A 15807-nucleotide genomic window follows, 5' to 3' on the forward strand; every position below is an offset into this window, starting at 1 on the left:
TAGAATGTGTATATTTATTGATTTAAAAAAAGCTTTTGACTCAATTTGTCATGAGGGTCTGTTATACCCCAAATAATGCATGCAGAGCAGAATTAGGCCAATACCCGCTAACTATCACAATCCAGAAAAGAGGCTGGGAAGTCTGAATCTGCAATAGGTAAGCAGCTTGGTTTGAAGAAATCAACTGTGGGAGCACTTATTATGAAATGGAAGACATACAAGACCACTGATAATCTCCCTCGATCTGGGGCTCCACGCAAGATCTCACCCCGTGGGGTCAAAATGATCGCAAGAACAGTGAGCAAAAATCCCAGAACCACACAGGGGACCTAGTGAATGACCTGCAGAGAGCTGGGACCAAAGTAACAAAGCCTACCATCAGTAACACACTACGCCGCCAGGGACTCAAATCCTGCAGTGCCAGACGTGTCCCCCTGCTTAAGCCAGTACATGTCCAGGCCCGTCTGAAGTTTGCTAGAGTGCATTTGGATGATCCAGAAGAGGATTGGGAGAATGTCATATGGTCAGATGAAACCAAAATAGAACTTTTTGGTAAAAACTCAACTCGTCATGTTTGGAGGACAAAGAATATTGAGTTGCATCCAAAGAACACCATACCTACTGTGAAGCATGGGGGTGGAAACATCATGCTTTGGGGCTGTTTTTCTGCAAAGGGACCAGGACGACTGATCCGTGTAAAGGAAAGAATGAATGGGGCCATGTATCATGAGATTTTGAGTGAAAACCTCCTTCCATCAGCAAGGGCATTGAAGATGAAACGTGGCTGGGCCTTGTGAAGACTTACAGAAAACGTTTGACCTGTGTCATTGCCAACAAAGGGTATATAACAAAGTATTGAGAAACTTTTGTTATTGACCAAATACTTATTTTCCACCATAATTTGCAAATAAATTCATTAAAAATCCTACAATGTGATTTTCTGGATTTTTTTTCTCATTTTGTCTGTCACAGTTGACGTGTACCTTTGATGAAAAATTACAGGCCTCTCTCATCTTTCTAAGTGGGAGAACTTGCACAATTGGTGGCTGACTAAATAATTTTTTTCCCCACTGTATAACCATAATATGACATTTGAAATGTCTCTATTCCTTTGGAACTTTTGTGAGTGTAATGTTTACTTTTGATTATTATCTATTTCACTTGCTTTGGCAATGGAAACATATGTTTCCCATGCCAATAAAGCCCCTTAAATTGAAATTGAGAGAGAGAGAGAGAGAGAGAGAGAGAGAGAGAGAGAGAGAGAGAGAGAGAGAGATGACAGTTTGTGTATTTGCAGACAGGAGGACTCCCCGTTGATACGTTGATCATTTATCTGAAGGTTTATATATCTTAACGCTTTCCCCTCTACTTCCCTTTGATCCCCCTCTTTCCCCTCTCTCCTAACTCCCCCCAACCCCCTCGGTGTGTGTGGTCGGTCGACTGTTCCCTGTTCCATGAGTGATCAAACCAGTCCCAGAGCTGACACACTGATAGTTTTAGCCCGTCTGTATGAAGCGCTGACACAATAAACTTTGTTAAAAGTATAGCTAAGACAAACTGTGCAGTTCAGCGCCCGAGCATGGAGAAGCTAGGGAGGCTACTTTACACACACACACACACATACGCACAAACACGCATGCACACACATTAGGCTGTCCTCATTAGGTTTTACCTCGCCAGGGAGAGCCAGGGAGTGCCAGGGAGAGTCAGGGAGAGGGAGTGCCAGGGAGAGTCAGGGAGAGGGAGAGCCAGGGGGAGCCAGGGAGAGCCATGGAGAGTCAGGGAGAGCCAGGGAGAGTCAGGGAGAGTCAAGGAGGGCCAGGGAGAGCTAGGGAGAGCCAGAGAGAGTCAGGGAGAGTCAAGGAGAGCCAGGGAGAGCCCGGGAGAGCCAGGGAGAGAGGTGCCTGGGGGAGAGAACTGGACGGAGGGGGAATGCGGTTAGCGGCGGAGGAGGTGGTGTGTGTGTGTGTGCTGTGCTTGCTTTTTTCTCTAAGAGAGGTTTTGACATCCACTGTGGTGCATACTGATGGCTTTCCAGTGCTTAAATCCCAAACTTGCATTCTTCTGAAAACACACATAAAGGCGTGTGCACATATTCATGTACACACTCACACACACACATACACACACACACACACACATACACACACACACTTAACTGTTTTCAAAGTGCTGCATGTTCTCATTTTTTATATGCTGAGCCACTGAGAACTGCCTGGCGTGAGTTCAGGCTGAGGAGAGGAGGAGAAGCACTTACCAATTACGAATAACATGAATAACATGAATAACAAACACGTAATTGTTAACAAACTGTTTGAAACTTTAACTAAACATTATTCTCCACATGAACCATGAACACATAAACTGTAAAATCTAAACAAACCACACTAATTCTACCCATCACAAAACATCACAAAACATCTAGAAACATCACCAAACATCACCAAACACCATGAAACATCACCAAACATCACAAAACATCACCAAACGCCATGAAACATCACCAAACACCAAAAAACATCACCAAACATCATGAAGCATCACCAAACACCACAAAACATCACCAAACACCATGAAACATCACCAAACACCACCAAACATCACCAAACACCATGAAACATCACCAAACACCACAAAACAACACCAAACATCACCGAACATCACCAAACACCATGAAACATCTAAGCTGTATTTACTCAGATATCACAGCAGGAGTTTTACAGTTGAACTGGCAGGGCAGAGAGACAGACAGACAGTCAGACAGACAGACAGGCAGGCAGGCAGGCAGGCAGGCAGGCAGGCAGGCAGGCAGGCAGGCAGACAGAGATGCCGGAGGGGGGAGGGGGGAGGGAGAGAGAGGAGGGGGGAGGGGGGAAGGAGAGAGAGAAGAGGGTGGGAGACAGAGGAGGGGGGAGGGGGAGGGAGGGAGGGAGAGAGAGGAGGGGGGAGGGGGAGGGGGAGGGGGAGGGAGAGAGAGGAGGGGGGAGGGGGAGAGAGGGAGAGAGAGGAAGGAGGGTGAGAGAGGAGAGAGGAGGGGAGAGGGGGGAGGGAGAGAGAAGAGAGAGGAGGGGAGAGGGAGGGAGAGGAGGAAGGGAGAAAGAGGAGGGGGGAGGGAGAGAGAGGAGGGGGAGGGGGGAGGGAGAGAGAGGGGGGGGGGAGAGAGAGATGAGGAGGGAGCGAGAGAGAGGAGGGGGGTGGAGGGAGAAGAGAGAGGAGGGAGAGAGGAGGGGGGAGGGAGAGAGGGGAGGGGGAGAGAGAGGGAGGGAGGGAGGGAGGGAGGGAGGGAGGGAGGGAGGGAGGGAGGGAGGGAGGGAGGGAGGGAGGGAGGGAGAGGAGGGAGAGAGGAGGGGGGAGGGAGGGAGAGAGAGGAGGGGGGAGGGAGAGAGGAGGGAGGAGGGAGGAGGGAGAGAGAGGAGGGGGGAGGGAGGAGGGAGAGAGATATACCTTCATGCATGTATATGACAAAAAAGATACTCACTTTTTCCCAATATCTACACTTCTACCCATAAGTAATGTAGTATCATCATAAAAATGACGTTTCAAATCAGTTATTGCAGTAGTTGTTCCACTGAGGCATAGCACATAAACATCACATAGCTACTTATCTAACAGATCACTGTGTAATGTTGTGTGTTGTAGCGTCTGCGGCGTAGCCTGCACCCGGGGCTGTTGAGGAGGATCTCTTCTACATGGACCACCACCACCTCAGCTACGGGCCTGCCCACCATCGAGCCTGGACCAGCACGCAGGGCCAGCATCAGCATCAAACCCTTCCACGAACCGCTCACCTGCAGGTAGGCTACAATACTGACCCCAACCCTCATCTTTACCCTAACCCTCTCAAACTATTCAACAGTACAAATACAGTAGCAGATATGAGCCAGCGTGGGTTAACCCTTTAGACGCCAATAGAATTCTAGAATGCTGCTATAGGTTCTAGAATGGGTTAAAAATAAGAAATTGTGTAATTGCACCGTAATTACTGTAGTGATAATCACAACATTCCTGTCATCAGTAGGATATTATATATATTTACATTTTTGTCATGTAGCAGACACTCTTATCCAGAACCACAGTTAGTGCTTTCATCTTAAGTTAGCTAGGTGAGACAACTACATATCACAGTCGTAGTACATTTTCTCAAGTTATCAACAAAGCCATAACTCAGAGGGAATTGGGTTATGAAAAAAAACATATTTCCATTTCACACAGGCGCATAATACACGTTTTACATGTGTGAAACAGGACAAATATAAATATATGGGTTAGGTGGCTTGCTCAAGGGCACATCAAAGGATTGTTCACCTTGTAGGCTCGGGGATTCAAACTAGCGACCTTTCGGTTACTGGCCCAATGCTTTAACCCCCAGCTAAAGGAATTAAACTTGAATAACTAAGACATGGAAGACACTCTATTTTACATGAATTCTGCAGAGACGGGAATCAGAGCTGTGTGTGTAATATATGGATGTAGGCCTATGGGATGTGTGTGTATTAGATGGGAGTTTTGATTGCATCTATAGGGTAGGGTCGATTATCTGGGCATCTGTATAAGTGGCTGCATTAAGTGGGCCTGTCTCTGTGTGTGTGTGTGTGTGTGTGTGTGTGTGTGTGTGTGTGTGTGTTTATGTGTATTTGTGTTGCTGGGGGTCTTGGGAAACCTGCATGGAGAGGGAAGGCTGCATAGCATTGAGATGAGACTGATAAACTGAACTGAAAACAGCTGAAAACGTCCAGACAAGGCCACAGTCACACACTGTCTCACAGTCAGTATTTTCCCTGAACCAATTTGTAGTATATTATTTGTAATTTCCAACAGTAAATCTTCCCTAGATTGATGAATGATGCCGAGAATACACAAGCCTCTCACTTTCGGTATTATTATTGTGGTATAGTTCACATGGATCCATGTCCTTTAATAGTCTGTGTTCTGTAATTATAAGACGTTGTGGTCGGTTTGTGTTTAGGGAATGTCTCCACAGGGTCAACATTTCCCATGAATGGGTTACTATAATATTATTTATTGCTTGTGTTTTTAGCATGAGCTGATCTAACCGAGCTGATCTAACCGAGCTCATCCAACCGAGTTGATCTAACCAGCTGATCTAACCAGCTGATCGTGGTCCTCTGTAGCTCAGCTGGTAGAGCACGGCGCTTGTAACGCCAAGGTAGTGGGTTCGATCCCCGGGACCACCCATACACAAAAATGTATGCACGCATGACTGTAAGTCGCTTTGGATAAAAGCGTCTGATAAATGGCATATTATTATTATTATCTAACCAGCTGATCTAACCAGCTGATCTAACCGAGCTCATCCAACCGAGCTGATCTAACCGAGCTGATCTAACAGAACTGTACTAACCAGCTGATCTAACACAACTGATCTAACCAGCTGATCTAACCGAGCTGATCGAACAGAACTGATCTAACCAGCTGATCAACCGAGCTGATCTAACCGAGCTGATCTAACAGAACTGATCTAACCGAGCGGATTTAACCGAGTTGATCTAACCGAACTGATCTAACCGAGCTGATCTAACCGAACTGATCTATCCGAGTTGATATAACCGAGCTGATCTAACCGAGCTGATCTAACCAAACTGATCTAACCGAACTGATCTAACCATGCTTAAGCATAACAGATGATAGTGTGTGTGTGAGAGAGAGAGAGAGAGAGAGAGAGAGAGAGAGAGAGAGAGAGAGAGAGAGAGAGAGAGAGAGATGCGTGCCATGCATACAACCATGTTGAAGACTGTAACCAACGTTGCAACATTTATGAGAGAGCTTGTTCTCATTGTCTGTAGAAGATGAACCTAGACAGAACAGAGAACAGTTCTCTGCCTTCATGTTCCTGTCCTCCTTCTCCTTTACCCCTCAACAAGCTCATGACATGGACATGAAAGGCCTCTCTGATGAAGACACACACACACACATGCACGCAAACACACGCACGAATGCACATACACACACACTCACACGACAGGTCGACACGAAAGGTCTCTCTGACTGAGCATAAGTTTTGCCTGGAAATACAAACTTCCTGGCAACATATGGTCCTCTGTGTGGGGGTGGAGTAACACGCAAACGGACATCAGAGGCAGGAATACAAACACCCCCACACACACACGCACACACACACACACACTCACATACACACACTCACACATTCACATACGCTGGATGAAAAAAACTGGAAACTGGATGAAAAACAAATGTCAAATCTACCTACATCAAGTAATCTACCTACATCCAGTAATCTACCTACATCCAGTAATCTACCTACATCCAGTAATCTACCTACTTCCAGTAATCTACCTACTTCCAGTAATCTACCTGCATCCAGTTATCTACCTACTTCCAGTAATCTGCCTACATCCAGTAATCTACCTACTTCCAGTAATCTACCTACATCCAGTAATCTACCTACATCCAGTAATCTACCTACTTCCAGTAATCTAACTACATCCAGTAATCTACCTACTTCCAGTAATCTACCTACTTCCAGTAATCTACCTACTTCCAGTAATCTAACTACATCCAGTAATCTACCTACTTCCAGTAATCTACCTACATGAAGTAATCTATCTACATCCAGTAATCTACCTACTTCCAGTAATCTGCCTACATCCAGTAATCTACCTACTCCGTCTACCTACATCCAGTAATCTACCTACATCCAGTAAACTACCTACTTCCAGTAATCTACCTACATCCAGTAATCTACCTACTTCCAGTAATCCACCTACATACTTCCAGTAATCTATCTACCTACTTCAAGTAATCTACCTACTTCCAGTAATCTGTCTACATCTAGTAATCTAACTACATCCAGTAATCTACCTACTTCATGTAATCTACCTACATCCAGTAATCTACCTACCTCCAGTAATCTAACTACATCCAGTAATCTACCTACATCCAGTAATCTACCTACTTCCAGTAATCTACCTACATCCAGTAATCTACCTACTTCCAGTAATCTACCTACATCCAGTAATCTACCTATATCCAGTATTCTAACTACTTCCAGTAATCTACCTACATCCAGTAATCTACCTACTTCCAGTAATCTACCTACCTCCAGTAATCTACCTACTTCCAGTGATCTACCTACTTCCAGTAATCTACCTACTTCCAGTGATCTACCTACAACCAGTAATCTACCTACTTCCAGTAATATGTCTACATCCAGTAATCTACCTACTCAGTCTACCTACTTCCAGTAATTGATCTACCTACTTCCAGTACTCTACCTACTTCCAGTAATATACCTACTTCCAGTAATCTACCTACATCCAGTAATCTACCTACTTCAAGTAATCTGTCTACATCCAGTAATCTACCTACTTCCAGTAATCTACCTACTTCCAGTATTATACCTAATTCCAGTAATCTGTCTACATCCAGTAATCTACCTACTTCCAGTACTCTACCTACTTCCAGTAATATACCTACTTCCAGTAATCTACCTACTTCAAGTAATCTACCTACTTCCAGTAATCTGTCTACATCCAGTAATCTACCTACTTCCAGTAACCTACCTACTTCCAGTATTATACCTAATTCCAGTAATCTGTCTACATCCAGTAATCTACCTACTTCCAGGAATCTACCTACTTCCAGTAATCTACCTACATCCAGTAATCTACCTACTTCCAGTAATCTACCTACTTCCAGTAATCTGTCTACATCCAGTAATCTACCTACTTCCAGTAATCTACCTACTTCCAGTAATCTGTCTACATCCAGTAATCTGCCTACCTCCAGTAATATGTCTACATCCGGTAATCTACCTGCTCAGTCTACCTACTTCCAGTAATTTATCTACCTACTTCCAGTAATCTACCTACTTCCAGTAATATACCTACTTCCAGTAATCAACCTACTTCCAGTAATCTACCTACTTCCAGTAATCTACCTACTTCCAGTGATCTACCTACTTCCAGTAATCTACCTACTTCCAGTAATCTACCTACTTCCAGTAATCTGTCTACATCCAGTAATCTACCTACTTCACGTAATCTACCTACTTCCAGTAATCTACCTACATCCAGTAATCTACCTACTTCCAGTAATCTACCTACATCCAGTAATCTACCTACATCCAGTAATCTACTTACTTCCAGTAATCTACCTACTTCCAGTTATCCACCTACCTACTCCCAGTAATATATCTACCTACATCCAGTAATCTACCTACTTCCAGTAATCTACCTACATCCAGTAATCTACCTACATCCAGTAATCTACTTACTTCCAGTAATCTACCTACTTCCAGTTATCCACCTACCTACTCCCAGTAATATATCTACCTACATCCAGTAATCTACCTACTTCCAGTAATCTACCTACATCCAGTAATCTACCTACATCCAGTAATCTACTTACTTCCAGTAATCTACCTACTTCCAGTAATCTGTCTACATCCAGTAATCTACCTACTTCCAGTAATCTACCTACTTCCAGTATTATACCTAATTCCAGTAATCTGTCTACATCCAGTAATCTACCTACTTCCAGGAATCTACCTACTTCCAGTAATCTACCTACATCCAGTAATCTACCTACTTCCAGTAATCTACCTACTTCCAGTAATCTGTCTACATCCAGTAATCTACCTACTTCCAGTAATCTACCTACATCCAGTAATCTACCTACTTCCAGTAATCCACCTACATACTTCCAGTAATCTATCTACCTACTTCAAGTAATCTACCTACTTCCAGTAATCTGTCTACATCTAGTAATCTAACTACATCCAGTAATCTACCTACTTCATGTAATCTACCTACATCCAGTAATCTACCTACCTCCAGTAATCTAACTACATCCAGTAATCTACCTACATCCAGTAATCTACCTACTTCCAGTAATCTACCTACATCCAGTAATCTACCTATATCCAGTATTCTAACTACTTCCAGTAATCTACCTACATCCAGTAATCTACCTACTTCCAGTAATCTACCTACCTCCAGTAATCTACCTACTTCCAGTGATCTACCTACTTCCAGTAATCTACCTACTTCCAGTGATCTACCTACAACCAGTAATCTACCTACTTCCAGTAATATGTCTACATCCAGTAATCTACCTACTCAGTCTACCTACTTCCAGTAATTGATCTACCTACTTCCAGTACTCTACCTACTTCCAGTAATATACCTACTTCCAGTAATCTACCTACATCCAGTAATCTACCTACTTCAAGTAATCTGTCTACATCCAGTAATCTACCTACTTCCAGTAATCTACCTACTTCCAGTATTATACCTAATTCCAGTAATCTGTCTACATCCAGTAATCTACCTACTTCCAGTACTCTACCTACTTCCAGTAATATACCTACTTCCAGTAATCTACCTACTTCAAGTAATCTACCTACTTCCAGTAATCTGTCTACATCCAGTAATCTACCTACTTCCAGTAACCTACCTACTTCCAGTATTATACCTAATTCCAGTAATCTGTCTACATCCAGTAATCTACCTACTTCCAGGAATCTACCTACTTCCAGTAATCTACCTACATCCAGTAATCTACCTACTTCCAGTAATCTACCTACTTCCAGTAATCTGTCTACATCCAGTAATCTACCTACTTCCAGTAATCTACCTACTTCCAGTAATCTGTCTACATCCAGTAATCTGCCTACCTCCAGTAATATGTCTACATCCGGTAATCTACCTGCTCAGTCTACCTACTTCCAGTAATTTATCTACCTACTTCCAGTAATCTACCTACTTCCAGTAATATACCTACTTCCAGTAATCAACCTACTTCCAGTAATCTACCTACTTCCAGTAATCTACCTACTTCCAGTGATCTACCTACTTCCAGTAATCTACCTACTTCCAGTAATCTACCTACTTCCAGTAATCTGTCTACATCCAGTAATCTACCTACTTCACGTAATCTACCTACTTCCAGTAATCTACCTACATCCAGTAATCTACCTACTTCCAGTAATCTACCTACATCCAGTAATCTACCTACATCCAGTAATCTACTTACTTCCAGTAATCTACCTACTTCCAGTTATCCACCTACCTACTCCCAGTAATATATCTACCTACATCCAGTAATCTACCTACTTCCAGTAATCTACCTACATCCAGTAATCTACCTACATCCAGTAATCTACTTACTTCCAGTAATCTACCTACTTCCAGTTATCCACCTACCTACTCCCAGTAATATATCTACCTACATCCAGTAATCTACCTACTTCCAGTAATCTACCTACATCCAGTAATCTACCTACTTCCAGTAATCTACCTACATCCAGTAATCTACCTACATCCAGTAATCTACTTACTTCCAGTAATCTACCTACTTCCAGTAATCTGTCTACATCCAGTAATCTACCTACTTCCAGTAATCTACCTACTTCCAGTATTATACCTAATTCCAGTAATCTGTCTACATCCAGTAATCTACCTACTTCCAGGAATCTACCTACTTCCAGTAATCTACCTACATCCAGTAATCTACCTACTTCCAGTAATCTACCTACTTCCAGTAATCTGTCTACATCCAGTAATCTACCTACTTCCAGTAATCTACCTACATCCAGTAATCTACCTACTTCCAGTAATCCACCTACATACTTCCAGTAATCTATCTACCTACTTCAAGTAATCTACCTACTTCCAGTAATCTGTCTACATCTAGTAATCTAACTACATCCAGTAATCTACCTACTTCATGTAATCTACCTACATCCAGTAATCTACCTACCTCCAGTAATCTAACTACATCCAGTAATCTACCTACATCCAGTAATCTACCTACTTCCAGTAATCTACCTACATCCAGTAATCTACCTATATCCAGTATTCTAACTACTTCCAGTAATCTACCTACATCCAGTAATCTACCTACTTCCAGTAATCTACCTACCTCCAGTAATCTACCTACTTCCAGTGATCTACCTACTTCCAGTAATCTACCTACTTCCAGTGATCTACCTACAACCAGTAATCTACCTACTTCCAGTAATATGTCTACATCCAGTAATCTACCTACTCAGTCTACCTACTTCCAGTAATTGATCTACCTACTTCCAGTACTCTACCTACTTCCAGTAATATACCTACTTCCAGTAATCTACCTACATCCAGTAATCTACCTACTTCAAGTAATCTGTCTACATCCAGTAATCTACCTACTTCCAGTAATCTACCTACTTCCAGTATTATACCTAATTCCAGTAATCTGTCTACATCCAGTAATCTACCTACTTCCAGTACTCTACCTACTTCCAGTAATATACCTACTTCCAGTAATCTACCTACTTCAAGTAATCTACCTACTTCCAGTAATCTGTCTACATCCAGTAATCTACCTACTTCCAGTAACCTACCTACTTCCAGTATTATACCTAATTCCAGTAATCTGTCTACATCCAGTAATCTACCTACTTCCAGGAATCTACCTACTTCCAGTAATCTACCTACATCCAGTAATCTACCTACTTCCAGTAATCTACCTACTTCCAGTAATCTGTCTACATCCAGTAATCTACCTACTTCCAGTAATCTACCTACTTCCAGTAATCTGTCTACATCCAGTAATCTGCCTACCTCCAGTAATATGTCTACATCCGGTAATCTACCTGCTCAGTCTACCTACTTCCAGTAATTTATCTACCTACTTCCAGTAATCTACCTACTTCCAGTAATATACCTACTTCCAGTAATCAACCTACTTCCAGTAATCTACCTACTTCCAGTAATCTACCTACTTCCAGTGATCTACCTACTTCCAGTAATCTACCTACTTCCAGTAATCTACCTACTTCCAGTAATCTGTCTACATCCAGTAATCTACCTACTTCACGTAATCTACCTACTTCCAGTAATCTACCTACATCCAGTAATCTACCTACTTCCAGTAATCTACCTACATCCAGTAATCTACCTACATCCAGTAATCTACTTACTTCCAGTAATCTACCTACTTCCAGTTATCCACCTACCTACTCCCAGTAATATATCTACCTACATCCAGTAATCTACCTACTTCCAGTAATCTACCTACATCCAGTAATCTACCTACATCCAGTAATCTACTTACTTCCAGTAATCTACCTACTTCCAGTTATCCACCTACCTACTCCCAGTAATATATCTACCTACATCCAGTAATCTACCTACTTCCAGTAATCTACCTACATCCAGTAATCTACCTACATCCAGTAATCTACTTACTTCCAGTAATCTACCTACTTCCAGTTATCCACCTACCTACTCCCAGTAATATATCTACCTACATCCAGTAATCTACCTACATCCAGTAATCTACCTTCTTCCAGTAATCGACCTACCCCGTTTACCTTCTTCCAGTAATCTACATACTCCGTCTACCTTCTTCAAGTAATCTATCTACGCTGTCTCCTTTCTTCCAGTAATCTACCTACTCCGTCTACCTTCTTCCAGTAATCTACCTACTCCGTCTACCTTCTTCTAGTAATCTACCTACTCCGTCTCCCTTCTTCCAGTAATCTACCTACATCCAGTAATCTATCTACATCCAGTAATCTACCTACTTCCAGTAATCTGCCTACATCCAGTAATCTACCTACTCCGTCAACCTACATCCAGTAATATACCTGCTTCCAGTAATCTACCTACTTCCAGTAATCTACCTACATCCAGTAATCTACCTACATCCAGTAATCTACCTACTTCCAGTAATCTGCCTACATCCAGTAATCTACCTACTTCCAGTAATCTACCTACATCCAGTAATCTACCTACTTCCAGTAATCTACCTACATGAAGTAATCTACCTACATCCAGTAATCTACCTACTTCCAGTAATCTGCCCACATCCAGTAATCTACCTACTCCGTCTACCTACATCCAGTAATCTACCTACATCCAGTAAACTACCTACTTCCAGTAATCTACCTACATCCAGTAATCAACCTACTTCCAGTAATCCACCTACATACTTCCAGTAATCTATCTACCTACTTCCAGTAATCTACCTACTTCCAGTAATCTGTCTACATCTAGTAATCTACCTACATCCAGTAATCTACCTACTTCCAGTAATCTACCTACATCCAGTAATCTACCTACCTCCAGTAATCTAACTACATCCAGTAATCTACCTACATCCAGTAATCTACCTACTTCCAGTAATCTACCTACATCCAGTAATATACCTACTTCCAGTAATCTACCTACATCCAGTAATCTACCTATATCCAGTATTCTACCTACTTCAAGTAATCTACCTACATCCAGTAATCTACCTACTTCCAGTAATCTACCTACCTCCAGTAATATGTCTACATCCAATAATGTACCTCCTCAGTCTACCTACTTCCAGTAATTTATCTACCTACTTCCAGTAATCTACCTACTTCCAGTAATCTACCTACTTTCAGTGATCTACCTACTTCCAGTAATCTACCTACTTCCAGTGATCTACCTACTTCCAGTAATCTACCAACTTCCAGTGATCTACCTACAACCAGTAATCTACCTACTTCCAGTAATATGTCTACATCCAGTAATCTACCTACTCAGTCTACCTACTTCCAGTAATTGATCTACCTACTTCCAGTACTCTACCTACTTCCAGTAATATACCTACTTCCAGTAATCTACCTACATCCAGTAATCTACCTACTTCAAGTAATCTGTCTACATCCAGTAGTCTACCTACTTCCAGTAATCTACCTACTTCCAGTATTATACCTAATTCCAGTAATTTGTCTACATCCAGTAATCTACCTACTTCCAGTACTCTACCTACTTCCAGTAATATACCTACTTCCAGTAATCTACCTACTTCAAGTAATCTACCTACTTCCAGTAATCTGTCTACATCCAGTAATCTACCTACTTCCAGTAATCTACCTACTTCCAGTATTATACCTAATTCCAGTAATCTGTCTACATCCAGTAATCTACCTACTTCCAGGAATCTACCTACTTCCAGTAATCTACCTACATCCAGTAATCTACCTACTTCCAGTAATCTACCTACTTCCAGTAATCTGTCTACATCCAGTAATCTACCTACTTCCAGTAATCTACCTACTTCCAGTAATCTGTCTACATCCAGTAAACTACCTACCTCCAGTAATATGTCTACATCCGGTAATCTACCTGCTCAGTCTACCTACTTCCAGTAATTTATCTACCTACTTCCAGTAATCTACCTACTTCCAGTAATATACCTACTTCCAGTAATCAACCTACTTCCAGTAATCTACCTACTTCCAGTAATCTACCTACTTCCAGTGATCTACCTACTTCCAGTAATCTACCTACTTCCAGTAATCTGTCTACATCCAGTAATCTACCTACTTCCAGTAATCTACCTACTTCCAGTAATCTACCTACATCCAGTAATCTACCTACATCCAGTAATCTACTTACTTCCAGTAATCTACCTACTTCCAGTAATCCACCTACCTACTCCCATTAATCTATCTACCTACTTCCAGTAATCTACCTTCTTCCAGTAATCGACCTACCCCATTTACGTTCTTCCAGTAATCTACATACTCCGTCTACCTTCTTCAAGTAATCTATCTACGCTGTCTCCTTTCTTCCAGTAATCTACCTACTCCGTCTACCTTCTTCCAGTAATCTACCTACTCCGTCTACCTTCTTCTAGTAATCTACCTACTCCGTCTCCCTTCTTCCAGTAATCTACCTACATCCAGTAATCTACCTACATCCAGTAATCTACCTACTTCCAGTAATCTGCCTACATCCAGTAATCTACCTACTCCGTCAACCTACATCCAGTAATCTACCTACTTCCAGTAATCTACCTAATTCCAGAAATCTACCTACTTCCAGTAATCTACCTACTTCCAGTAATCTGCCTACATCCAGTAATCTACCTACTTCCAGTAATCTACCTACATCCAGTAATCTACCTACTTCCAGTAATCTACCTACATGAAGTAATCTACCTACATCCAGTAATCTACCTACTTCCAGTAATCTGCCTACATCCAGTAATCTACCTACTCTGTCTACCTACATCCAGTAATCTACCTACATCCAGTAAACTACCTACTTCCAGTAATCTACCTACATCCAGTAATCTACCTACTTCCAGTAATCCACCTACATACTTCCAGTAATCTATCTACCTACTTCCAGTAATCTACCTACTTCCAGTAATCTGTCTACATCCAGTAATCTACCTACCTCCAGTAATCTAACTACATCCAGTAATCTACCTACATCCAGTAATCTACCTACTTCCAGTAATCTACCTACATCCAGTAATCTACCTACTTCCAGTAATCTACCTACATCCAGTAATCTACCTATTTCCAGTATTCTACCTACTTCAAGTAATCTACCTACATCCAGTAATCTACCTACTTCCAGTAATCTACCTACCTCCAGTAATATGTCTACATCCAGTAATCTACCTCCTCAGTCTACCTACTTCCAGTAATTTATCTACCTACTTCCAGTAATCTACCTACTTCCAGTAATCTACCTACTTCCAGTGATCTACCTACTTCCAGTAATCTACCTACTTCCAGTGATCTACCTACTTCCAGTAATCTACCTACTTCCAGTGATCTACCTACAACCAGTAATCTACCTACTTCCAGTAATATGTCTACATCCAGTAATCTACCTACTCAGTCTACCTACTTCCAGTAATTGATCTACCTACTTCCAGTACTCTACCTACTTCCAGTAATATACCTACTTCCAGTAATCTACCTACATCCAGTAATCTACCTACTTCAAGTAATCTGTCTGCATCCAGTAATCTACCTATTTCCAGTAATCTACCTACTTCCAGTATTAT

The 15807-nt window shown here is 41.9% G+C and overlaps 1 protein-coding gene across 1 annotated transcript in view; it reads left to right on the forward strand.

Moving 5' to 3' along the window:
- Nucleotides 1-15807, forward strand: part of LOC311134837 (cGMP-inhibited 3',5'-cyclic phosphodiesterase 3A-like) — a gene marked incomplete at its 5' end in the record, with an annotated part of 173133 nt that overhangs the window by 112648 nt on the left and 44678 nt on the right. Inside the window, one exon of the mRNA XM_084168616.1 lies at nucleotides 3640-3794. Coding sequence (XP_084024742.1) covers nucleotides 3640-3794 — 155 coding nt within the window. The remainder of the gene's footprint in view (nucleotides 1-3639; nucleotides 3795-15807) is intronic.

This window comes from Coregonus lavaretus, assembly GCF_964263955.1.
Source record: "Coregonus lavaretus genome assembly, chromosome: 9".
Classification (NCBI taxonomy): domain Eukaryota; kingdom Metazoa; phylum Chordata; class Actinopteri; order Salmoniformes; family Salmonidae; genus Coregonus; species Coregonus lavaretus.